Here is a 27,411-nt window from a genome sequence, read left to right on the forward strand (position 1 = left end):
CAAAACTAAGTACTGGGCTGGATTTGAATCCAGGCAACCTATCTAATCAAGGCTGTATTCCCTTTTCAAATCATTAAGCAACAAAATAAATAAATAAAATCTTTAAACAAATACTGAAAACAAATTTATAACACAATATTTTAAAGAGAAAATATAACATCCCCCATGTTACATCTGTCACCCAGCTTCGATAATTATCAACTTAAAGCCCTAATTTTAACCAGTATTCTACACGATTTCTTGCTTTATTAGCTAATGAAAAAATTATCCATTATTCGGAATAGAACACAGGGATGCAGTATAACATAATGGTCAAGAATACAGAATTAGAACGTGAACAAGTATGGATTCAAACTTGGACTCCACATTCAAGCTGCATATTCTTTTTTTCTTTTTTTTTTGGTGGGATTGGGGCTTGAGTTTTGCACTTGTGAAGCAGGCTGTATGCTTTTAGGGGATAAGTTGCTTAATTCTCTATGGTGGTCATCTTTATAATTCTCTCCGGTAGCTACCTAATATTTTTTTGTAACTACACACTTAAAAAAATAAGCATTTAAAAATAAAGTTATTTGAAGGCAATGGTAGGAGCAGTAATTTATTTCCAGGTTTTTATATATCTCTTCTCCAAGATCATGAGGACAAATAAATATCTTTTCTTCTTCATTATACTGGGATGGAACCCAGGGCCACCTGACTACTTGAGCTACATCTTGAGCCTCCACTCAGTTTTTCATTAATTTTTTTTGATGGTATTGGGGCTTGAACTCAGGGCCCTGTGCTTGCTATGCAGGCACTCTACCACTTGAACTATGCTTCTAGACCTAATTTTTTGAGATAGCCTCTTACTAAATTTACCTAAGTTGACCTCAAACTTACCATCCTCCTGCCTCTCCCTCCAGAGTAGTGGGGCACGCCACCATGTCCAGCGATGACCAAGTATCTTAAGAAGAAAAAGTTCAATTTCCCTAAGATAACCAAGAGTCCAGCAGATGATGAAAGACATAATTTCTATTGTCTTCAATATGATGTACTTTTGCACCAATTTTTTTTTTTTTGGAAGTATTAGGGATTGAACTCTGGACATTGTGCTTGCGAGGCAGGTACTCTACCACTTGAACCACACCTTACATACTTTTATAGTATAATTAATTGAGTTCATTTGTTAATGTTATATATTTTTACTCGAACACAGAAATTATTTATCCTGAAGTTTAAAGCTTATATGCGATTTTAAGGGCTGGTGAGTTGGGTCAAGCGGTTAGAGTGCCTGCCTAGCAAGCACGAGGTCCTGAGTTCAAACCCTAGTGTCACCAGAAAAAAAAATTTGCATTGCCTTTGGAGAGCTTATACGTTATTTTAAATTATTTTATCATATCATCAAAAAAATAAAAACAGGAGTAAAGGTTGGTACCAATTATTTTGGTAGGGAAGGAAAAAAAGAGGTGATGAAAGCCAGGTACCCGTGGCTCATGCCTGTAATCCTAGCTACTAGAGAGGCAGGGATCAGTAGGACTGAGATTTGAAGTCAATGCGGGCAAATAGTTTGCAATACCCTGTTTCAAAAACACCTAAAACAAAACAGGGCCAGTGGAGTGGCTCAAGTGGTTGAGTGCCTGCCTACCAAGCATGAGGTCCTGAATTCAAACTCTGGTACCACCAAAAAGGAGGTGATGAGAATTTCTTTGAACCATCTTAAGTTTTTTTGCTTGTACATCTTGGGAAACCTGGACTTAATAATTATCTTATTGTTTTCTAATTTTTTTTTTGATAGTACTAGGAATTGAACTCACATTTGCTAGGCAAATGCTCTACTACTTCAGCCATGCTGCCAATCCTTTTACTTTTAGTTTGCTTTCCATTGAGAGCCTCATGCTTTTGCCTGGGCTGGCCTCAGACTGTGACCATCCTACCTCACTTCCTGAGCAGCTGGGATTACGGATATATGACCATGCGGGTTGGTTTGTTTAAATAGGGTCTTGCTAACATTTTTGGCCAAGGAACTACCATCCTTCTGTTTCTTTCTTCCACGTAACCAATATTACAGATGCGGGCCACCAAGCCTGGCCCTTTTTGTTTTTTAATTATTTTTTTTTCTTTTGTGGTACTGGGATTTGAACTCAGGGCCTCATGCTTGCTAGGCAGGTATTCATTCTACCATTTGAGCCACTCTGCCAGTCCTGTTTTTATGTTGGGTATTTTTGAGATAGGGTCTCATGAACTATTTGCCTGTGCCTGGATCCTCCTGATCTCTCCTCCTGAGTAGCTAGGATTACAGATGTGAACCAACGGTGCCCAGCTGTTTTCTAATTTAATAATTTCTATTCCTGCCTACTTCTCTGTTCCACATTTATGTTAGGTTATCCAGAAAAAATTTAAATTATTGTAATAATCTTAAAATAAAATAACTAAGCCAACTAACCTATAATTTACAAGTAAGACCTTTTCCATAATATATAGTATGATTCTTTTATTTCAGTTTAAAAAACTAAAATAATCATATAGAAGAACAGGCAAAAAACCTTTTTTTTTCTTTTTACAGTACTAGGGCTTGAATTCAGGGCCTATACCTGGAACCACTTCACCAGCCCTTTTCTGTGATGGGTTTTTTGAGATAACAGGGTCTCACAAACTATTTGCCTGGGCTGTCTTTGAACTGCAGTACTCCTGATCTTTGCTTCCTGAGTAGCTAGGATTACTGGTATAATTTTTTTGTGGCAGAACTGGGGTTTGAATTTAGGGCCTCATACTTGCTAGGCAGCCCTTAAGGCAAAAAACTTTGAATGACTGATAAATGGAGGTCTTTTGGATCAGGTCTCAGTTAAAACACAATTTCTTACTGCTCCCCCAGCCCTTAAGGCAAAAAACTTTGAATGACTGATAAATGGAGGTCTTTTGGATCAGGTCTCAGTTAAAACACAATTTCAAACAAGATGAATTTATTTATTTACATTGAAACAATTCATAAGTCCCTTCATACAAAGGATCAAGAGAAGAGAAGAGTAAAAATTCCTTGACAAAGTGAACATGAATCTAAGTAAACGTGTACACTTCACCTGGTTAAAGTAATTTCAACCCCACAAATGGCATGTGGGTGTAGTCCTCCTCTCCTTTTGTAACCCAATCCCCTAAAGAATTCTAGAATATATGCCCACCTGCAACACATGGAGGAATCCCTTGGGATTAAAAATGAAGGACAGAATCGTATAATAGGTACAATGTGGGTGGGGGGATACTTGTGGGAGGGGGAGGGTGAATGAAGGAACGGAAGGTGAGGGAATATGGTTGATGGGCTTCATACACATATATAAAATAGAAAATAAGAGAATTCTAGGAGAACAAAGACAGGATAGTTCTGTGTTCCCTAGGGTAGGTAGATGGAGTGTTTTGTTACTAAGGGTAGACTGTTAGCGTCATGCTCAGGGACACTTGTCATCACACGGTACAATATAACACCTTATGCGAAGAGACCTAGTTTTTCTAAGAGAAGTTACATTATTTCATTTAGGACCACCTTTATTATTTATCTTTTTCATAATTTACAATCCAAATTCATCTATAGCAGCATTATGTTTACAATGTTTTATTATTCAAATCAAAAACTTGTAGATGGTTTACCTGACATCTTTTTCAAGTTGCGCTATATACTTGGTCAGTGAATCAATCTTAGAATCTCTCTGACGCACTGATTCAATGAGGTATCTGTAAGGTTGTTGACTCTGGTTTAACAGTGAATTGGCCCTGTCAAGCTAAAGAAATACAGTTTTATTAAACTTTAAAAATTATGACAAAACCTAAAACCATTCAAAATGTTCTACAAGTATAATAAACCAAAGCCATAACATAAATTTTTTTGGTGCTGGGGATTGAACCCAGGGCCTCGTACATGCTAATCGCATGCTCTACCACTGAGTGGGACTCCCAGCCCCTAGCACACTAAACCTTTTTTATATGAATTATTCTTGAAAAGCTTTTCCTGTGTAAATTTGAAGGTTTTAATGACTAATCAATACAGCATTATAATGAGTCATAATGGGTACAAATAAGACAAATTTTAAGTAAAATATTAAGTTACCAATTTTGGGGATGGGTCATCTATATTTTCTATCTGTTGGTCTGAATGACCTAAAATACATCTTTTTTTAAATGAAAACCTTTAGCTAAAAATGAAAATCTTTCATTTCTACTAAGAAAACTGTAATCATATAATTTATTCATTTTCCTGTTTTTAAAATATGTAATTTATATACCTGGACCACTACATAATTAAAAATTAAAAATACTGTGGTTAAAATATAAACAAATAAAATGCACCACCTTAACTACTGTATGTCGTGCCTAGTCAGTGGTGTGCAGCCTGTTCCCATCCTGTCTGCTTTGGTGCTGCTGATGAACCAGGGCTGAGCACGCGCTCTAAGCACTGAACAAGGCTCCTACCCCAAGAATTTGTTGGATTACAATTGACAATGTACTTTTGCACTTTTTTTTTTTTGGGGTTGTTGTTGTTTGGTGGTGGCGCCAGTAATTGAGTCCGGGGCCTTATCACTGAGATATACCCCCAGCCTAAAAGTATTTCCAGAATATTTTCATAACCCTCAACAGAACACTTTACCCATTAAGTAAAGACTACTCATTTTCCTCTCTTCCAGGCTATAGAAACTGTTCTATTTTCTGGTGCTATGAATTTGCCTTTTAGAAATACCTAACACAGAATCATATAGTATTTGCCAATTTGTGTCTCATTAGTTCACTTAGCCTAATGTTTTTTGAGGTTCAGTCATTCCTTTTTATGGCTAATATTATACTGTATGTTTGTAGTACATTTTGTTTAGTATGTATCGTTGATGGACATTTGGGTGTTCCCAGTTTCTGACTATTAAGAATAATGCTGCCGTGAAACTTGCTGTGCAAATACATGTTTGAGACCTGTTTTCAAGTTTTTTTTGAGTATCTACTTAGTACTGGCATAAAATTGCTGGATCGTATGTAATTGTACATTTAAATTTTTGAGGAACTGCCAACTGTTTTCCATAGCAGCCATACCATTTTTTGTTCCTACCAACAATACACTTGGCTCCAGTTTCTCCACATCTTGCCCAACTCTTGCTATTTCATGTGCATGGACGCTATCGTAGATCTTTCGAAACATGTCTATTCAACTCTTGTGCTTGCATTTTAATTCTTTTTGTTGTGGAGTTGTAGGGGTTCTTTATATATTCTGGATGATAAACTCTTATTAGAGATATGATTTGCAAATATTTTCTTTCATTTTGTGGAATGTCTCCACCCCCGCCCTTTTTTTTGAGACAGTTTCTCACTAGGTAGTCCAGGTTGGCCTCAAACTCAGGATCTTCCTGCCTCTACCTCCTGAATGCTGAGATTACAGATGTGTACCACCATGCCCTGCTTGTATTTTTTCTCAGGTGAATTGTACTTAGGAGCAGAGAACAGTGAGATGGTAGAGAGGCAGGGAGAGTGGAACATGACAAGGAAGGGCACACGATGATGATGATGTGGAGCTCAGGTGGGTGGGGAGGGAAGTGCAGCAGAGAGGAAGTCATTGTTAGAGGATGTCTGCTTGCACTTAGGGGCTATTTTATAAAACTATTTAAGTTATCCATCCATATTATATTAGAAAACAAATTCTATTAGAAGATGTTCTTATGTCATATTAGCTGTATAGTTCAGGGAAAAATTCCTCAAAGGAAATGAACAGTGAAAGAAAAGACTTACCTTTTTTTTTTTTGACACCATTCATTACAGAGAAAACAGAGCCACAGAGAAAAAAAATACCACAAATATTTTCTATAGTTTGGGTTTTAGTGTACTTTTGTTTTGCTTTAGTAATCATTCTTTAAAATCTATTACAATGTCACTGGAATCTTATTCTACTAAGTTACCTTATGAACATTCAAATATGCAGCTGGACTAAGTTCTCCTAACCTGTATAACCAGTTTCTCCAGTCAATTAAATCAAACAATCGCCTTGACTTTGTTTTCACAGGACTGACCCTAACTGAATAAACTGAACTGACAAGTTGCTTTGTGTTTCAGAGTGCAGAGAAGTCCATGTGTGCCTGTGGGGTGGAGTGGGGGGCAAGGGTGGGCAGGGAAGGACTAAAGACCACTTACAAATTATAGCTAACTGTGGTCTAAAATGAGCTGTTTAAAACTTAACCTAACTTCAGTCACACAAACAATAAAACAGCAGCCCAATCTAATACAGTTTAAGTTCTATGCTTCATGCCAGCAATTATATACATTTGGTTTTAATATTATAAACATAATTAAGGTCCAGAAGCCTTACTTTCAATGTATCTGATACATATGATGGGGCCTCCTCACTCTCTAGATAAAAACAAAAACAAAACTACAATAGTACTGTCAGATTTTTTTTGTTTTGATGGTATTGAGGTTTGAACTCAGGGCTTGCAAGGCAGGCACTCTACCACTTGAGCCTTCCTCCCCTGTTTTGTGTTGGATATTTTTAAGTTAGGGTTTCATGAACTGTTTGCCCCAGTTGGTTCAAACCTTGACCCTCCTGATCTCTACCTCCTGAGTAGCTAGGATTATAGGTGTGAGCCACCAGTGCACAACCAGTACTATCAAGTGTTAAGGATTTATTTCTTTGTAAACTTGTTTGTGGGCCTTTAAATCTTCAAATTCTCCCTCCCTCCCTTCCTCTCTCCTAGTGCTGGTGATACAATCTAGGTGTTGTACATACTAGGAAATCCCCAGGTGCCCCCCTCCCCAATCTATTTTTATTCCCCAGGCCAAAAAGAGAGTATCCCTCAATGAAAAGTGATGATAATTTCTATATTTGAAATAAATGCAATTGAGCAGAATTTAACTCAATCCCTCCGATATGGTTTTTAAAAGTCTTTCTGTAACAATAATAATGAGTATACAGAAAGTTTCACAACCACTCACTTTGCCTATTGTTAGTAATCTTTTCCTTATAGGCAAGTCTTAATAATTAGTGACTCAGGAATCCTATACGTAATAAATGACTCAGGATTAAAATCATGACACAACATTTTATAGAATTGTTATTCCTCCTTTGTTTCAATAACTTGTACAGATGATTCACATGAAGGCAACACTTGATTAAAATATAATTATATATTTTGATTCAAATACTAATTTAAATTATACTTGGATGATAATATAAAATTATATGTTCTCTTAAAAAATAAAGGTAATATATTTTGTTGTGTGATTTTCTTTAAAAAAGGCAAAAGAGTTATACGATCTGAAGAGAAACCAGAGAATATATACTCAGAGTATATATAGTGTGATTTTCTTTAATGTGGAATCTTTTTCTTGGGGAGTATACTTTCACAGAAGCTCCTGGAATTGTGGCTTTCTTGCCAGGAACGAAATGTATTCTGTTGAATGGAATCTAGCATTGAGTTGATTTCTGTTCAAAAACCATATACAAGTGATACAGAAGTGGAGGTAGTCTTAGCAGAAGATGTGCATTACACTAAATGTAAAATGCCTACTTAATGTTCGACATGAGGCAACACACTTTGGTGTTTCTCTGTGTTCTCAATCACTTGGGAAAGTGTTAGAAAACATTTTAACGTCCTGACTAAATCACATTTGTCAGAGTGGGGATAAATTTGGAGAGTACAGCTCTAGTGACCTTGGACTTGTTGTAGGCTACTTTACCTGACTACTTTTGTTGGTAAACCATGTTACATTCTGAACTTAACCATCCTGCTTATTAAAACCAGTTCTTTTCCCCTTGTTCCCATATAGTTAATGACATCATCATATAGATGATGCTTTACCAATTAGGATCCTGGAGAAACTGTTGTGCCAGATGTGGAACTCCTGGTTGCTGGATTGAGGGGCGTGTAGGGAGAGTGGGTTTCAAGAAAAAGGACAATACAGACAGGATTGCGGTAGCAGCTGTTTAACCAATGCTTCTGCAAGCCTTTTATTATTTTAATAGCCAAAAGCAAATTGATTATCAGCCCTGCATTTGGTTCTAAAGTTCTCCAAGTATGGGCCAGGAAAGGAGAACTTCATGAGAGGAAGATGTTAAAATTTTTGAAAGTAACCAGCATAGAAGAATGACTGAATTACTGAAGTAGACAGGACTACATAAAATTATTTTTTCCAAATGTGGCCCTGTATCAATTTTAGTAGAGCTCATTAAGAGTGCAGATTCTGGGTTTCATTCTATACCTACTTAATTACAGTCTCTGGGAGCAGGATCTAGAAATGTACATTTTGAAGAAGAACCTTGGATGAACTTTATACTCATTAATGTTTTAGAATCACTGACCAGGTAAAAGAGTAGAGCAAAAGGCAGATATGAAGGATACCATTTAAGAGTTAGAAAAAGAGACATCAACTAAGAGCCATTTGGGCTACAGGATCAGAGCCAGACGAACAGCTCTGTGTAAAGCAAAAAGACAAAATTTCTAGAATGTCTACAATGTCATGCCATAGGTAGATCAGATTGGATGGGCATGACTGATGGAAGAGATAATAATATGATATAAGATATATGGTGTAATATTTGAAAGGGTAACAGCAAAAAGGGAAAAAAGAGTAAGTGAAGGTAATAAAAAGTCCTCTGGTAAAGGGGAAATTTAAGGAAAATCAGTTCAGATTAGAAAAGAAGTTGGATGACAGAACTGATGGATTTGGGATGTAGACATTTGCAGTGGGAAGCAGGATAGATCTAAAAACACTGGGTAAGAGTAGTGAGGGCCTGGTAGATGTTCAAAAACAGGAATCTGTCATGCTTCCAACCAGTGAAGTAACAGATTTCCACAAGAATTTTTCAGCATGTGACCACGAAACCAAAAGATTTTCTTTCTCTCTTCTTCCTTCTACTAAATATTTATAAAGTAACTACCAGATAGTAAAATAGTATGGTAACGTACAGATGTCAAGAAATGCCTGATGGATACACTTGGCCACAAAGCAGACTAGAGTGCTAGTGAAGTACAGTAAGTACTGAGATGGCTGGGTGGGAAAAAGTAAGACAAGGAGGGGCTTAAGAGATTGCAAAAATGCAAAAAGTGTGTGAGACTGTGCTGTAATGAGTTCAAATACAAGTAGATTTAACAGGAATGAAATTCTTGGGAGAGCTAAGAGGATGGGAAATGAGACAGAGAAAAGAATTTATGAGTTCAAGTCTTAGAAATTTCTTTCTCTTTCAAAGCTTCCCGAGAAATTCATTTTATTTTATTTATTTTTTTCTTGCAGTACTGTGGCTTGAACTCAGGGCCTACACCTTGTGCCTGTGTTTTTTTCGAGATTCGGTCTTGCTAACTATTTGCCTGGGCTAGCTTTGAACCTTGATCCTCCTGATATCTGCCTCCTAAGTGGCTAAGATTACAGGCATGAACCACTGGTGCCTGACAAGAAATTCATTTTAAAGTGATTCAATTATATAAAAATGCTGATTGGGGTGTGTGTGAAGAATTTGCATTATAATTTGCAAATAGCTGTTTTTCTTCTTGGCAGTACTAGAGTTAGAAGTCAGGGCTTCGTGCTTGTGAATCAGGTGCCTGACAGCTTGAGTCAAACATCCAGTCCATTTTGCTGTGGTTACTTCGGAGTTAGGGTCTGGTATTTGCCTGGGCTAGCCTCAAACCACAATCCTCACAATCTCAGTCTCCCAAGTATCTAGGTTTACAGTTAATTAATTTTTTAAAAAAAGAGATAGCATTTTGCTACATTGCCTCCAGGCTGGCCTTGAACTCTTGGGTTCAAGAGCTCTTCCTGCCTCAGCCTCCCAAGTAGCTAGGATTAGAGTTGTGTACCATTGCACACCTCTAGATTTGACTTTTTTGAGCAATTTCAGGTTCATATCAAAATCGAGGAGAAAGAAAGTCTCTCTACACTGACACATTATCACCTTAAGTCTGTAGTTTACATTAGGGTCCACTTAACATTTGGGCTTGCATTTAACATTTGCATTAACATTTGGGTAGGCACATAACATGTGCCTACCACAGAATAGTTTTACTGCCCTGAAAATCCCCTTGGCCCTGCCTATTCAGCATTGCCTTCCCAGTGACTTCTGGAAACCACCGGTCTCTTTCTTTCTGTCTCTATAGTTTGGCTTTTCCTAGAATGTGGCATAGTTGGAATTACATAGTATGTAGACCTTTCAGATTATCTTTGCCTGTTTTAAAAGTTACTTTCCCCCTTCTGTATTGCTTTTTTTTCCCTCTCTCTCTCTTAGATGATACAGAAACAATATGTCTTAAAAAAAAATAAGTAGCTGGCTGTGGCAGTGCACAACTGTAATTCTAGCTACTTGGGAGATGGAGATGGAAGGCTTGTGGTTCAGGCAACCCAGGCAAAAAAGTCAGCAAGACTTTGGGTGTTACGGGACACACCTGTAATCTCAGCTAAGCAGGATAGGTGGTAGGAGGACAGGAGTCTGAGGCTGGCCTTGGGCAAAAGCATAAGACCTTACCTGAAAAACAAACTAAAACAAAGAAGGCTGGGGGGATGGCTCAAGTGGCTGAGCACCTGCCTGTGAACTCAGGGCCCTGAGTTCAATTTCTACTACCACCAAAACAAACAAACAAAGAGTAATGCACTTATTTAATCAGAAAATATTTTAGTGAAACTTACTTTATCAGGAACGTAAATATTTTACAAATGCAAAGGCCTACAGACAGACTAAAAAATTGCATTTACAGATATTAATCACTTCAGATTGACATATGTGTGTGTGTGGTGGTGGGTTGTTATGTAATATATACTTTGTAACAGAGGTGATGGTCAAAAAAGTATGAAAGCTCTTATCATCTAGGTGGTAGTTGCATTTTTAATTATGGAAGATCAAATTTGCACTCAAATCAGCTCCAATCAGTCTCAGGTCAATTTTGTGGCTTTTTTTTTTTTTGTGTACTGGGATTTGAACTCAGGGTCTCACACTTGCTAGACAGGTGCTTTTCCATTTGAGCCACACCTCTAACCCTTTTGGTTTAGTTATTTTTCAGGTAGGGCTTTATGTATTTTGCTTGGGTCAGCTGGGACTGCATTCCTCATACTTATGCCTCTCGTGTATCTGGGATTACAGAAGCAGGCCACCATACCCAGCTTCTTTGTTGAGAAGGGGTCTAGCTAATTTATTGCCCAGGCTGTCCTGGAATCACGATCCTTCCAATCTCTGCCTCTTGAGTAGCTGTGATTATAGGCAAGCACAACCACAACTGGCAATAAAATATTTAAGAAAATGAAAGCTAGGCTATTATAACACGCTAGGCAAGTGCTCTACCACTGAGCTATACCCCAACCCACATTAAACAATGCTTAATCTTCACTTTCATTTTATATATTATTGTCGATTAACTTTTGCTTTTCTGCACATTGATTCAATTAGTTTCTTTCAATAGTAATTCATGCTAATTTTATATAACAATTTTGGTTAATTAGAAGTTTTTCTTAGTTTTAAAGTATGTATTTTTCATATTTCTACTAAAATCCTAACTTTTACATTTGATAGAAGCAGTTGAGTACTCTTCAAAACTGTAGTTTTAATATCATGTACCTCTTCATAGAAATTAAATTACCATTTAAAATCTTACTATATTGTGTTGAAATTCATTTTTATTGTTTACTATGGATATTTTTATATAGGCAAAGTAAACATCATTTATTCCAGTTCTGGAAATACCATTTTTAAAAAAAAAGCTGCCACACTTATTAAGAAACTATTCTCCTTATTTTACCAAGACTATGGGCAGCAACAGAAGAAACATGCAACATAGGACAGAGCTAAAAATAGCCTGCAACTACTAAGTGAAGAATATATGCTAGTAGTGTGTTAAATGTTTATTTTAGAGTGGAATATCTGCAATTCTTGGGCAAACATGTAATATGGTAATATGACTTCTACCTCTCAGGTTAGAAAATGGAGGCTTACAGTGATCAGGTTATGGGTTGGGGCTGCAGCTCAGTGGTAGAGCACTTGTCCAGCATATATGAGATCTCCAGCACCACTAAAAGAAAGGAAGGGAAGGAGGGAAGGATGGAAGGAAGGCAGGCAGGAAGGAAGAAATAAGAGAAAGAAAATAAGAAGTAACATGTCTAAAGTCACATAAATCAGTCTGCCTTACTTTGAAAATTTCTAACTTCTCTCCCCTTTTATCCTAAACAAAAAACCTTCTTACAATGTCAGTAAGGTTGATGAGTCTAGTGATCTATGCAACTTCACGGTATTTCTTTCTTAGTGTTGGTGGGTAGCGCTGATACTCTTTGCTTTATTTTCAACTGTAACCAAAAGCCTGTGGTTAAGTCTGTGACACTGTAGGGTCTTCTGTCCTCTTAATCAGTATTGCTTCTTTGGCCACTTTTTTGGTCATCTTGGTAAGGACATGAATTCTACTTCAGGTTTATTCCAGTATCCCCAATCTCTAACATACCTTAACCTATCAGAACAGGAAACTAATCTTTCAACAAACACCTATTTACTATCCATCAAAAAAAGATTTTGTCTTAAGAGATGGGGATATACACACTGATAAAAACAGTTCCCTCAGCTGTGGTAGGCTGTGCCTGTCATCTCAGCTGCTCAGGACAGATACAGGAGGATCCCTAGAGCCAAGTCGTTTGAAGTCAGCTTATGCAACTTAGGCATCCCCAGGCTTTAGAAAAATTAAAAAAGGAAAAAGAGGAAAGGTAGCCAAAACAATAGAAAACAGTCTCTTCTCTTAAGAAACTTATAGAAGGCCATAAGTCCATGTTGACATCTGTCTATCTTGGCAATATACTGTATCCTGGGGACCCAGGAGTCATGGGGTTCAGAAAGTATAATAGAGCAGGTGGTTATATGTGGTAGGAACCTGAATGTGGTGTGTTACATAACTGTAAGATGAAACCAGATAGGCCAGCAGTCTAAGTGTGGGAGAAATCAGACTCATTTATAGAATGCCCACTCTGGCAGCAAAGTAAGGATCCTAGAGAATGGAGAGTGAGACCACTCAAGTGGTTACTAGAATAATTCAGGAGACAGTCGGTAAGATACTAATACCAATAGAGAGGGAGACTGAGTACAAAGATGCTCAGAAGACCACATGACAAGTACATGGGGAGACCTGGCCTTTGCTCAGTACTTCTTCTCTGATTATATATGTATTTACTGCATATAACTTACTACAAAAAGGCTACTAAAGGTATTTTGGAAGTAGGAGCTGAAGCCATGGAGCAAGATGAAATAAGATGCAGTAAGAACAGAACAGTGCTGAGACTGAAGCCTGGGGTGAGTCCATATCCATGGGACAATTAGAGAAAATGGAGTGAACACAGGAGATGGAGAAGTAGGTGGACATGGTCCAGCAGGACCATGGACACAATAGTTGGCTGTAGGAGGGAAGTACAAGTGATGACCTGGGCTCAGGGAGATGACAGAGGTAAGGATGAGAAGTAGGGTACATCATACTGGCCTTCAATGCCATGCTAAAGAACGGGGACACTGACTGGTAGGCAATGGACTTTTTTTTGTGGTTAGGGGGCTCGAACTCAGGGCCTCATACTTGAGAGCCAGGTGATCTACCACTTGAGCCAAACCCAGCCCTTTCTTTCATTATTTTTTAGATAGAGTCTCACATTTTTGCCCAGGCTGGCCTAGATGGTGATCATCCTATTTATCCTCCCACATAGCTGGGATGGCAGGTGTGCATCCTACTGCTCAGCTTTTTGGTTGCCATGGGGTCTTGCTAACTTTTTGTTCAGTCTGGCCTCACATTGTGATCTTCCCAATCTCTGCCTCCTAAGTAATAAAGCACTGTATCATAGTTTCAAAGGCAGCACCTCCAATTTTCCCCTTGGTTTAACCTTCCTATATCAACGCAGTCTTAAAAATATTGTACAAAGTCTGACCTTCAAGTTTAGTTCTTTTAAAGTTGGGAGTCTCTCCCCACCTTAAAATGCCTAGACATTTTAAAACAGAAAGTCAAGATCAACAGCATAGAGGACAGGACAGTTTTGGCTGTGAGAAAGACTTACGATGGACTGCGGAGCTACACTTGCTAAAATTAAAAAAAAAATTCGGGCAGGGCTAGGAGTATGGCTCAGTGGCAGACACTTGCATAACCTGTGCAAGACCCTGGATTTGATCCCTAGCTTTGAAAAAAAAAAAATCAGGCAATATAGTTCCTCATTTAAGTGATACTTTTTAAGCCTCATATTTTTCTTTTTTTGTTTTTGTTTTGAGACAGGGTCTCACTATGCAGACCAGGCTAGTCTTCAACTCTCGATCTCCTGATCATCCTGCTTCTACCTCCAAGGTGCTGGGATTACAGGCATGTACTACCTTGTTTACCTTAAGTATTGTACTTCTACTGGTAACATAAAAGCCCTTGTTCTCTCTCTCTCTCTTTCTGTGTGTGTGTGTGTGTGTGTGTGTGTGTGTGTGTGTGTGTGTGTATTGCAGTACTGGGGTTTGAACTCAGGGCCTAATGTTTGCTAGGAAGGTGCTTTACTGCCACTCTAGTCCTTGTTGTTCTCTAGCTGAAGGGATTTTAATATCAAAAGACAGGGAAAGATTTGGGGAGACAAAGGACATAGTAAATCATACTGCTTTTCATCTCTTCTATAAGAATGTGATATACTTTATAACTGGCCACACATGATCAGTTTTGATCTGTCATATAGTTATTTCATATAGTGTGGCTAGTCCTTTAAGGTTGAATCTAATTGTCATTAAATATGTCTAAAAAGGGTATGGTGTGATTTGGCATTGAAACAAAGTTTGTATTAGAAGTACAGAAATGAGAGTTGCGTAATACATGGTAAGAATCACTGCCTAAAGTCTAAAAGAAGGTATATCTAAAATGAAGAAAAATTAAAGCAATAATAAAGCACTATATCTTAGTTTAGTTGGCAGCATCTCCCGGTTTTCTGTTTGGTGGTACATAAAATACCAGGGTTTTTTTTTTTTCTAAATCATCCTACATCAATGCAGTCTTAAAAATGTGCAAACGCTGGCCTGGATGTTTAATGAGGTTTAGTTCTTTCAGGGCAGAGGGTGGATGCATGAGTCCCCCCCGCTCTTGCAATGTTGACGTGGGGATGTATGTGCCCCAGACTACTCCTCAGAGCCTGGGCTCACACTGACAACTTTCAGAGCAGCTGTGAGGCAGAGGAATGGGTTAGGCGATGCTAAGGACAGAGAGAATGTTTTACTCCTCCAGGTATTTTCTGTACTGTATGGTAGAAAACATGTATTCCAATGTCACTGGAACTTAATAAAACCTAGTGGAAAGTAGCATGAAGATATTCCCAAGCAGAAACTCTCTTCTGTCGCATTCTGCTTTACTTATTTGACATTCCCACCAGTCATGCCAATGCTTAGTTTTCTTTTATTAGTTCTAGTGTCCCAGTGGATGTGAAGTGGTAACTCACTGTGATTTTGATTTGCATTCCCCAAACTGCCAATGATGTTAAGCATCATTATGAGTACTTCATAGCCATTTGTGTATCTTCATTTCCTTCAGGCATATACCCAGGAGTGGTATTGCTGGATCATATGGTAGTGCTACTTTTAGTTTCCTGAGGAACCCCCAGATTGCTTTCCATAGTGGGAGAAAAACACTTTAACAGTTTTAAGATACTGAATATTCACCAACTGTATGTTCTAGCTTTTCCACTTCTAGGTATTCACCTAAAAGAAATGAAGCATATATTCATACAACGATTTGATCATGGATGTTAGTATCAGCTTAATTGGGCTGGAAATGATTCAAACGGTCATCAACAAGCAAATGAATAAACTGTGGTAATTTCAAACAATAGATAGGATGTTACTTAGCAATGCAAATGAATAAAATATGGATGAATCTTGAGGTAATTATCCAGAGTGAAAGAAGACAGGTTAAAGGAAAAAGAGTCCATACACAGTGTATGATTCCTTTTGTATCAAAGTCTAGGAAATGCAAACTAATCTATAGTAATTGAAAGCAAATCAGTAGTTGCTTGGAGACTAGAATGGAGAAGGTAGGGAAGGAGGGATTCCAAGAAGACACAGGGAAGCTTTTGGGGGAAAGATAAGTGTTTATCATGTTCACTCTGGTGATGATTTCATGGATATACACATATGTTAAGTTATATTGCATATTTTAAATATGTGCAGTTCAGTGTATGTCCATTATACCTTTTATAAAAAGGAGTTAAAAAAATTTGATCATTAGTGTTACCATTTTGGTAATTCACTTATGTATAACCTCAGACATACTACATATAGCATATAACTCAATGGTAACTCTAACATTAGTTACTTAAAATTCCACCTATGTATTACTCCCAATAACTACACGCTGATCTGGGCACCTGTAATCCTGGCTACTTGGGAGGGTGAGAACAGGAGGATTGAGGTTTGAGGCCAGGCTGGGGAAACAGTATTTGAGACTTCCATCTCCATAATAACCAGAGGAAAATGAATTAGTTACTACTCAAGCAGTAAGTGACTGCTTTGAGAGCACCTGCTTTGCAAGGAAGGAACCCTGAGTTCAAATCCCAGTCCCACCAAACATACAAAAACCCCTCCTAACTGGTTTAAATATTTAACCTACTCTAAAGCATAAAGATTCCCAGAGAATGTCCTTCTCTGCTTTTCCATCATTCATCATGAACAGTTTATTATTCTAAGAGTGCTCTAATACTATCATCTTTCATCTAATTAGTTTATGTAATTATGTTCAACTTAAGCAATATAATTTTTTTGTGCAGCAGAAAAGAGAAAAGCTATGCAATTTTCCAAATTAAATATTTTATTTTCAATCTTAAGGGAAAACGTATAAACAACAGTCAGCATAAATACTTGACTACATAGTAACTATTCAAATGTCTAATGAAAAATTTTACACAAAACCACATGACTGAGTAATGAATCTATATGTAAATATCACCCAGCTTCAAACTTTAGCAATATTTTGTAATTCTTGCTGTATCTATTAAGTCCTTGCTCTTTTTCTTTTGGACTATTTTAAGGCATATTACAGGCATCATACCATTTCATATCATAGACATTTCAGTATTTAAGTTGTTTCCTCAATGGAAGCCACAGCTTATTTCCAAATTGCTTCATACAATGTTAATTACACGTCATTACAAGGGCACCTAATTTCTTACATTTACCCCCCACAATTTATACAGGAGTGTATGCATGTTTAGAAATTCTCATTTCAATTAACTGAAGTGCTCAGGAAGGTAATTTTTTGAAAAAAGTAGTATAAAGATCTATACACATAAGTATATATGCATTTTAATATTTTATCTTATGAAAGTATTTTGAGGGGGTATTATAAAATTAAAGACATGATGAAACTATAATATAGTAGCAAACAAAGGTTCATCTGTTTCCTTAATTGTGCCTTTATTTATCCTTCCATGCTTCCTCCCTGTGGTGTACTAGAATTGGCTTGTAGCAGCTTTGGAGCTAATTAGTACATCTGTAGGGATTTTGTGAGCTGGTTGTTAAATGCATCCATAACTAAAAACTAAAGAACTAAAATTTACACTAAAAGCAAAGAGAATGAATACTGAAAGACTCATCATTTTAGCTGTTTTCCTCTCTCCCTCACTTGCGTTTCAGTGTTCATTGTGTCTCAATGGTGTAAACATGCAGAGGCGTGCTGTGGAGCGTGTTCCTCCTGTTGTGCTCACTACTGTTATGTGGCAGCTTTGGAGCTGGTCACAGCCATACAAGCCAATGAGTGCTACTAGACGGTGCTCTCTCATATCCTCCTGGAAAGCTGATTGTTAGCACTTGCCAGTGTCGACCCTGAGTGATAATTATTGTGTCAAGCACTATAGCAATATGAGATACTTCAAAAATTGTGAAATTTTAGGGTAGAGGTCCCCTTAGTGTTATAGTAGTAAAAGTTCTTTGATGGAGATATTGTAAAGATAACTATGAACAAGTCATTAAGAAAACAAAGACTACATGGTGTACACTAATGGTATTTGGTATATCTCTAAAAATCTATAAGATAAATGCTTTTAAAAGTTTTAAAATATTAACATAGAAACTTTGCTATGTCGACACTCAAGAAATAAAAGAAACAGCAATGAGGTAGCAAACTTGGCTTTAAATGTTTTATGACTTGAATTTCAAAAGCACAGAAAAACATAATTAGATGCTGGCTTAAAATAATATGCTAGAAGATAGGAGAATAGCAAATGTGAAACTGATTTTCCAAGTGCAACAAAGTTGAGTGTGTTTGATAAGTGATTTCTCATCAAATATAGACATACAAAGCAAATCTACTTAAAAAACAAGGTATTAGTGAAGAACATCAAATGTCATCCAATTTGCCAAACTTACTGTGGGAGCTGATATTCTCAGAAATCAAAACTCTGTGGCCATCTAGTTTGCACTTGTACTTAGTCTGGCACTTAATCTCCCTTTTGTTCTCAGTTTTGCCACACACAGTATGGTATTTTATAGGATCTTAACAGTTAGTTACTTTTATAAGTTGTGAAATTATTTTGTCCTAGTCTAGCAAACAGCTTACTTTAAAACTGCAAAGAAAATAAATAAAGGCGTCACAAAGAATGAGGATGAGCACTGTGTTTCTTTGTACCTGTTTCTTTTGTTTAAATTATTTACCTCTTGTGAGAGCTGTGTTACTTGTTCCTTTTGATGATCCAGGTCTCTCAAAATCAATGTGTTTTGTTTTTCTAACTGAAGCACTCTTCTTGCTAAGTGGACACTAGGTGAATAAAATGAGAAAATTAGTGTTTACAAAAGTAGAATGGAATATTATCTAATTATTCAAAATGTGTTTTGTGGAGAAGCCTACCATTTTCTTTTCCTTTTTTTTGTGGTAATGGTGTTTGAACTCAGAGCCTTGTACTTGGTAAGGCACTCTACCACTTGAGCCATGGCCCCAGCCCTTACCATTTCCTAATAATATTTAAATATTCACAGAAAAATTATGGAGTCAGTGGAAGCCCAACATCGCAACAACTCAGGATTCTGGAAGTAACATTAAAATCTCTGTAACATAGCTGTGATGTATTGATTAGTGTAGTAATGGTTTCTAGTCCTTCCTATCAAAGAAGTTACATTATACTTGCCTGAAAAGACCAGATGATAGAAATTTAGAGCTTTCTCCACTTCTGTAAAATTTTTCCAATTACTAACAAATCTGGAATTTAGTTGAAATATTACGAATAATAAGCTTGTATTTTGATGACCATCAGCATTTACCTCAGACAATATAATGCATTTTATGATTAAAAAACACAACTGAATAGGCTTCTATTGAAAGTAGAGATAGAAAAGACAATAATACTTAAAGGATGCCTACAGTAAAGGTGGAGATTCTGCACTAAAATCATCTTTCTAATGAGTTGCTTTATCACAATTTATTGTATTGATCTTTAGTAGTAAGAATCACAGTAAATGTGAAAAGTTACAATTCTACTTTTATGTATCTCAGGCTGGCCTCTAACTTGCAATCCTCTGCTTCAACCTTTTTTTTTCCTTCTTCTAGTGCTGGAGTTTGAACTCAGGACCTACACCTTGAGCCACCCCTACCAGCCTTTTTTGGTGATGGTTATTTTTGAGATAGGGTTCATGAACTATTTGCTTGGGCTGACAGTGAACCTTGATCCTCCTAATCTCTGTCCCCTAAGTAGTTAGGATTACAGGTGTGAGCCACCAGTGACCAGTTTGCTTCAACCTCTTGAATTGCTGGAATTACAGATGTGCATAACCACACTCAGCATTCTGATTCTACTTTTAAGAAACAATTTTAAGAAAAAGGAAGTGCTTTACCTATTTAAATAATTCCTTCAATGTACTGGAGGAAAACATGCACAATTCTTTAAAGAACTGCTAATAATGTTGAGGAGACATGTTGTGTTAGATACCTTTTGTGTAGTCCCAAAAACTTAAATAACTTTGTATTAATTACATTTTCACATTCCATATTAGTTAATCTATTAATTTAACCAATGAAAAATATCATGTGAAATGAAACATTTTTTACATGGGTGCTTCACATTAATACAAGGACTACCTCCTTCTAACAAGAATGTCTCTGACTTCCATTAGAGGATTCTGAGTGAGGAAAATCAACTCAAAGTAGAGGAAAGTATTATGGTTTGAATATGAGGCCCCCCTTCGCCCCCAAGGCTCCTGTGTTGAAGGTGTGGTCCCCAGCTGTTGGCACTATTACGAGATTACTGGACTGTGAGGGTGCTAACCTCCATCAATGAACTGATCCCTTCATGAGCTTGTACCTGAATGGGATAGTAAAAGTGAGGCCTGGCTGGAGGAGGAATGCGCTAACTGGGGAGGAAAGGCAGAGGAAGGAGTGTCTTTAAAGGGTGTATCTTGTCTGTGGCATGACTGCCACCAGGAGAGTAGCTTTCCTCCTCGATGCTCTCTGTCATCATGTTTCTGTCTTGCCACAGGCCTCAGGACAATGGAGTTCATCCCCTAAGGACTGAAACCTCTCAAACTATGAGCCAAAATAAATCTGTTTTCCTTTAAGTCATTTGTCGAGCTTTGTCAAAGGACAAAAAGCTACCTAGCACAAAAGGAAATCTTGTGATGTTTTGAAATCATTAAAAAATGTATTCTACAATGCTCTGATTACTAGTCATAGTACAATTTTATTGAGAAAAATTTTCAGGAAGGATTGTGACTATTATTATGAACACTGTTGTCATTTATGATGCAAAAAAGGTCATAACAGGTAAGACAGTGTGGTACCATTGGTCTTAAATATAAATTGGCCCTATTCTAAAAATTCACTTCTGAGTCATTTGTAAGGATACCAGAACACATTTCCTTATAGATATATCAGAAATGGTATTAATGTTCCCAGGTTGCCCTAAAAGACCTATTTAGCTCATAAATGAAGTAACTTAAAAAAAGGACAAGAATAAACAAAATCTTTCATTAAAAGATTCTACTAGGAATTGTTAAGACTATATTAATATTAATAATGCAAAATACTAAAATTTCATTAAAGAAATATAAATATGTTTAAGCAAAAAGAACACAACAAAAATAAATATAATTGTTTTTTATCTTTATAATACTTACAAAACTAACATGAAAATTATAAATTTCTCTTATCAATGACTACAGAAAAGCAGGTTGAGAAGAAAAATATTCGATTCATTTAAAATGATATTTCTGAACCATTTCTTTGCTAATGAAGATTTTCTTTTTTTTTTATTATTCATATGTGGATACAATGCTTGGGTCATTTCTCCCCCTGCCAGCACCCAATCCCTTACCACCCACCCCGTCCCCTCTCTTTCCCCCCCACGCCCTCGATACCTGGCAGAAACTATTTTGCCCTTATCTCTAATTTTGTTGAAGAGAGAGTATAAGCAATAATAGGAAGGAACAAGGGTTTTTGCTAGGTGAGATAAGGATAGTTATACAGGGAGCTGACTCACATTGATTTCCTGTGTGTGTGTGTTACCTTCTAGGTTAATTCTTCTTGATCTCTTCTCTAGTTCCTGGTCCCCTTCTCCTATTGGCCTCCTATTGCTTTACTTTCTCTGCGTTGAGGGCAACAAAGGCTATGTAGTATTTTAGGTGTCTTACCTATCCTCATACCTCCCTTGTGTGCTCTCGCTTTTATCATGTGATCAAAGTTCAATCCCCTTGTTGTGTTTGCCCTTGATCTAATGTCCGCATATGAAGGAGAACATACGATTTTTGGTCTTTTGGGCCAGGCTAACCTCACTCAGAATGATGTTCTCCAGTTCCATCCATTTACCAGCGAATGGTAACATTTTGTTCTTCTTCATGGCTGCATAAAATTCCACTGTGTATAAATACCACACTTTCTTAATCCATTCCTCAGTGGTGGGGCATCTTGGCTGTTTCTATAACTTAATTATTGTGAATAGTGCTGCAATAAACATGGGTGTGCAGGTGCCTCTGGAGTAACCTGTGTCACAGTCTTTTGGGTATATCCCCAAGAGTGGTATTGCTGGATATGGTAGATCAATGTTTAGATTTTTAAGAAGCCTGCAAATTGTTTTTCCAGAGTAGCTGTACTAGTTTACATTCCCACCAGCAGTGTAAGAGGGTTCCTTTTTCCCCACATCCTCGCCAACCCCTGTTGTTAGTGGTGTTGCTGATGATGGCTATTCTAACAGGGGTGAGGTGGAATCTTAGTGTGGTTTTAATCTGCATTTCCTTTATTGCTAGAAATGGTGAGAATTTTTTCATGTGTTTTTTGGCCATTTGAATTTCTTCTTTGAGAAATGAACATAGAATTTTTAAACTTGTTGAAACCACCATATGAAGGAGACTAAGGTAGAAAGAAGAAAAATAGAGATGAACCAATTTTGGCTATAACACATATATACACGGAAATGTCACAAGGAAATTCCCTGTTTAGTTATGTTAAACAAGCAAAAATGTCATTTTTTTTTCCATTTTCAAAATCAGAAAACAGGAGGGCAGAACAGGTCCTTTCTAGGGGGGGTGTTGGTACCAGTGGGAGGGGGTAGGTGGTGGGGAAAGGGCGTAGGAGGGTGAATACGCTGCAAGTACTGTGTACACATGTATGAAAATAGAAAAATGACACCTGTTGAAACTGTTCCAGGACTGGGGAGGGGTAAAGGAGAACAGTAGAGGGGATGAATTTGAGTATAATATATGGGAAGAACTTTTGTAAATGCCACAATGTACCCCACCGAGCCCAACACAAGAAAAAATACCCATTACAAAAATAGGGCTGGTGGAGTGACTCAAGCGATAAGAGTGTGCCTGGCTGACAAGCATGCGGCCCTGAGTTCAAACTCCAGTACCACAAAAAAAAAAAAAAGAAAAAAAGAAAAAAAAGAATGCCCTGTTATGGAAATCCTAGGAAATATGGTACACATTAATAAAACATGGTACATGGGCAGGGCTATCTGATGAAAGGCCTCTCATGACAAGCTGAGTTTGGATTTTATCCTGAAGTTTGTTATTCATGGCATGATCAGATCCATGCCTGTGCAGCCCTACTCTAGCAACAGTGTGGAAGAGTGCTTGCAGAAGGATGAAAACCAGATCTAAGTAGAGGGTTATAGCTGCATTCCAGACCAGTGTTGATAAAAGTAGTGAACATGCAAAAGAATCCATTGAAATATGAGAACTTTTATTTACAGTTATTTTAATGTCATATATCTTTAAGGTTTCATTTTCTATGTAGGATTTACATGGTGATTTATACAGTACACCACTCATATGATAGCACATATGAATAATCTATAAATATATAAGAGAACATACACTTATTGCTTGAGTTTTTTCCTAACAGATATTCGTTATCAAAAAGTTTGGAGGCAAGTGGTCCAGATCAGCTTTGTCCAAAAGAAATAATGCAAGGCACATATGTAAAAATTTAAAACTTTTCTAGCATACACATTAAAATAATTTAAATAGTCCTTACTTCATATGCATAATATAAAAAATTAGCTCAAAATGGATAAAGAACTAAATGTAAGAGTTAAAACTATAAACTATTAGGAGAAAACACATGAGTAAAATCTACATGAGCTAAAATTTAGCAAAAGTACTTGCAACAAAAGAAAAAAATCAGATAAAAAAATTGTGCATCAAAAGATACCATTAAGAGTTAGGGGTCTAGCAAGGTAGCAGGATATAAAATCAACATAGAAAACTCATTAGCATTTCTATACACTAACAATGAGCAAACGGAAAAAGAATGTATGAAAACAATTCCATTTACAATAGCCTCAAAAAATATCAAATACCTGTGTGTAAACCTAACAAAAGATGTGAAAGACCTCTACAAGGAAAACTATACACTTCTGAAGAAAGAGATTGAGGAAGACTATAGAAAGTGGAGAGATCTCCCATGCTCATGGATTGGTAGAATCAACATAGTAAAAATGTCGATACTCCCAAAAGTAATCTACATGTTTAATGCAATTCCCATCAAAATTCCAATGACATTCATTAAAGAGATTGAAAAATCTACCGTAAAATTTATATGGAAACACAAGAGGCCACGAATAGCCAAGGCAATACTCAGTCAAAAGAACAATGCAGGAGGTATCACAATACCTGACTTCAAACTATATTACAAAGCAATAACAATAAAAACAGCATGGTACTGGCACAAAAACAGACATGAAGACCAGTGGAACAGAATAGAGGACCCAGATATGAAGCCACACAACTATAACCAACTTGTCTTTGACAAAGGAGCTAAAAATATACAACGGAGAAATAGTAGCCTCTTCAACAAAAACTGCTGGGAAAACTGGTTAGCAGTCTGCAAAAAACTGAAACTAGATCTATGTATATCACCCTATACCAATATTAACTCAAAATGGATCAAGGATCTTAATATCAAACCCCAAACTCTAAAGTTGATACAGGAAAGAGTAGGAAATACTCTGGAGTTAGTAGGTATAGGTAAGAACTTTCTCAACAAAACCCCAGCAGCACAGCAACTAAGAGATAGCATAGATAAATGGGACCTCATAAAACTAAAAAGCTTCTGTTCATCAAAAGAAATGGTCTCTAAACTGAAGAGAACACCCACAGAGTGGGAGAAAATATTTGCCACCTACACATCAGACAAAGGACTGATAACCAGAATATATAGGGAACTTAAAAAACTAAATTCTCCCAAAACTAATGAACCAATAAAGAAATGGGCAAGTGAACTAAACAGAACTTTCTCAAAAGAAGAAATTCAAATGGCCAAAAAACACATGAAAAAATGCTCACCATCCCTAGCAATAAAGGAAATGCAAATTAAAACCACACTAAGATTCCACCTCACCCCTGTTAGAATAGCCATCATCAGCAACACCATCAACAACAGGTGTTGACGAGGATGTGGGGAAAAAGGAACCCTCTTACACTGTTGGTGGGAATGTAGACTAGTACAACCACTCTGGAAAAAAATTTGGAGGCTACTTAAAAAGCTAAACATTGATCTACCATTTGATCCAGCAATACCACTCTTGGGGATATACCCAAAAGACTGTGACACAGGTTACTCCAGAGGCACCTGCACACCCATGTTTATTGCGGCACTATTCACAATAGCCAAGTTATGGAAACAGCCAAGATGCCCCACCACTTATGAATGGATTAAGAAAATGTGGTATCTATACACAGTGGAATTTTATGCAGCCATGAAGAAGAACGAAATGATATCATTTGCTGGTAAATGGATGGAATTGGAGAACATCATTCTAAGTGAAGTTAGCCTGGCCCAGAAGACCAAAAATTGTATGTTCTCCCTCATATGTGGACATTAGATCAAGGGCAAACACAATAATGGGAGTGGACTTTGAGCACATGATAAAAGCGAGAGCACACAAGGGAGGGGTGAGGATAGGTAAGACACCTAAAAAACTAGCTAGCATTTGTTGCCCTTAATGCAGAGAAACTAAAGCAGATACCTTAAAGCAACTGAGGCCAATAGGAAAAGGGGACCAGGAACTAGAGAAAAGGTTAGATCAAAAAGAATTAAACTAGAAGGTAACACCCACGCACAGGAAATCAATGTGAGTCAATGCCCTGTATAGCTATCCTTATCTCAACCAGCAAAACCCCTTGTTCCTTCCTATTATTGCTTATACTCTCTTTTCTAATTAGAAATCAGGGCAAAATAGTTTCTGCTGGGTATTGAGGGGGTGGCGGGGAGAGGGAGGGGCGGAGTGGGTGGTAAGGGAGGGGGTCGGGGCAGGGGGGAGAAATGACCCAAGCCTGTATGCACATATGAATAAAAAAAAAAAAAGAGTTAGGGGTGTGGCTCAAATTGTAGAGTTCCTGCCTAGCAAGCAAAAGGTGCTGAGTTCAAACTCAAGTAATGCCAATTAAAAAAAAAAAAAAAGACACTGTCAAGAAAGTGAAAACACAATCCATGGAATAAAGGAAAAAAATCCTATCACATATCTGATATGTGACTTGAATACATAAAGTATAAAGAACCCTTACCGTTCAGCCATCAGGACACGTCATAGCCCGAGCATTCACAAAAATGCCTTGTCTACAGAAAACCAAATACACAGACAGACACAACTGTGCATTTCTTATACTGTTGATTTCCTTGGGAACCAGTAAAATGAGTGAGCCAAAACACATGTACTTTATAACTTTTCAGATATTCTTTGTACAAATTTAAATTCTTGTGAACTCAAATGAACATTTTTGTAAAGCAAGAATCAGGCCTCAATTGAGCCATGCCACCACATCTGATTCTTCACAACTCTAGCCAATGGCCACTATCAACCTTTAAAAGTTTTGTGGCTGGGGATGTAGGGGTGGAGTGCCTCCTGGCATACAGGAGACCCTGGGTTTGATTCCCAGCACTACAAAACAAAACAGAAACCAGAAGGGCTTTGCTGGGCATGGTGATGCATGCCTGTAATACCAACACTCAGGAGGAAAGGCAGGAGGATCTTTTTCTACAAAGTGGGACTGTCTCAAAAAACAAAAAAGAAACAATTTAAACAGATTCTATCATTTTTCTGCAAGTTTAGCAACACTTGTCTAATTTTTTTTGGAGAGTCTCCCAACGTAGCTCAGACTGGCCTTGAATTCTAGATTCTTCTCTGGGATTACAGACATGCCTCACTACACCCAGCTTAAAGTACATTTCTTCATACATAAGGTTACACAACTTTTCGTGTTTGTCAGTTATTTGTATTTCTTGCTTAATAAAGTGACATATATGTCCTTTCCCCACCAGCTTTAAAGTTTACCTCCATGGTTAATTCTACTCTATAATACCACAGCCCTCCTTCTATAATCTCACCAGCTTTATTTTCCACCAGTGTCTCCTCTGGTTAATGTCCCACAGACATGTTCCATATGTACCTTGCACTGTACTCTGCTGGTCCTCTAGCGTTCTGCCTTTTCTGCAGGCTCCCTGCATTTACCTCTGTTCCTCTGATGACATAGTTTAGCATACAGTACAGCACTAACACATGTTTTGGGGTATTTCTTTTTGGTGGGACTGAGATTTGAACTCAGGGCTTCACACTTATAAAGCAGGCACTCTACCTCTTCATTTTGCTCTGGTTATTTTGGAGATGGGGGGCATCTCACAAACAATTTTCCTGAGCTGGCCTTGAACCACCATCCTCTCAATCTCAGCCTCCCAAGTAGTTAGGATTACAGGCTTGAGCCACTGGAGTCTGTCTTTGGGGTATTTCTTGATATCCTTTCATGTGTGTTAATCTTTTCTCCCTTAACAGATACAATTTATACAATGGCAGGGCTCTTACTTCTGGTAGTGTCTAACAACAGAGATGAACAGCAGAGGATACTTCTATTTCTGCCTTTTGTTTTTTGACAGTATTGGGGTTTGAACTCAGGGCCTTGCACTTACTAGGCAAGCCTCTACCCCACAGCCACATCCCAGCCTAATAAGTATTTCTTAATTGCTTTTGCTGTAAGTGATTTTGTCCCAAAGAACT

At 37.5% G+C, this 27,411-nt stretch overlaps 1 protein-coding gene across 8 annotated transcripts in view; it reads right to left on the minus strand.

Annotated features, from left to right (window-relative positions):
• Pibf1 (progesterone immunomodulatory binding factor 1) overlaps positions 1 to 27,411 on the minus strand; it is a 183,142-nt gene that overhangs the window by 39,621 nt on the left and 116,110 nt on the right. For 3 of the 8 annotated variants that reach the window (XR_012436199.1, XM_074043234.1, XM_074043236.1), the window contains exons 14-15: positions 18,590 to 18,692; positions 3,616 to 3,746 (exon numbers count right to left, since the gene is read on the minus strand). The exons of 2 other annotated variants lie outside the window; for them this stretch is intronic. Coding sequence is in view for 2 of the 6 variants with exons in the window: in XM_074043234.1 (XP_073899335.1) it covers positions 3,616 to 3,746; positions 18,590 to 18,692 (234 nt within the window). In the remaining 4 variants the exon portion in view is untranslated. Of the gene's footprint in view, positions 1 to 876; positions 941 to 3,615; positions 3,747 to 18,589; positions 18,693 to 27,411 lie in introns of all 8 variants that reach the window. 3 more of the 8 variants (XR_012436202.1, XR_012436201.1, XR_012436204.1) reach the window with 2 other exon arrangements.

Source organism: Castor canadensis, chromosome 10 (assembly GCF_047511655.1).
Source record: "Castor canadensis chromosome 10, mCasCan1.hap1v2, whole genome shotgun sequence".
In the NCBI taxonomy this organism is placed as follows: domain Eukaryota; kingdom Metazoa; phylum Chordata; class Mammalia; order Rodentia; family Castoridae; genus Castor; species Castor canadensis.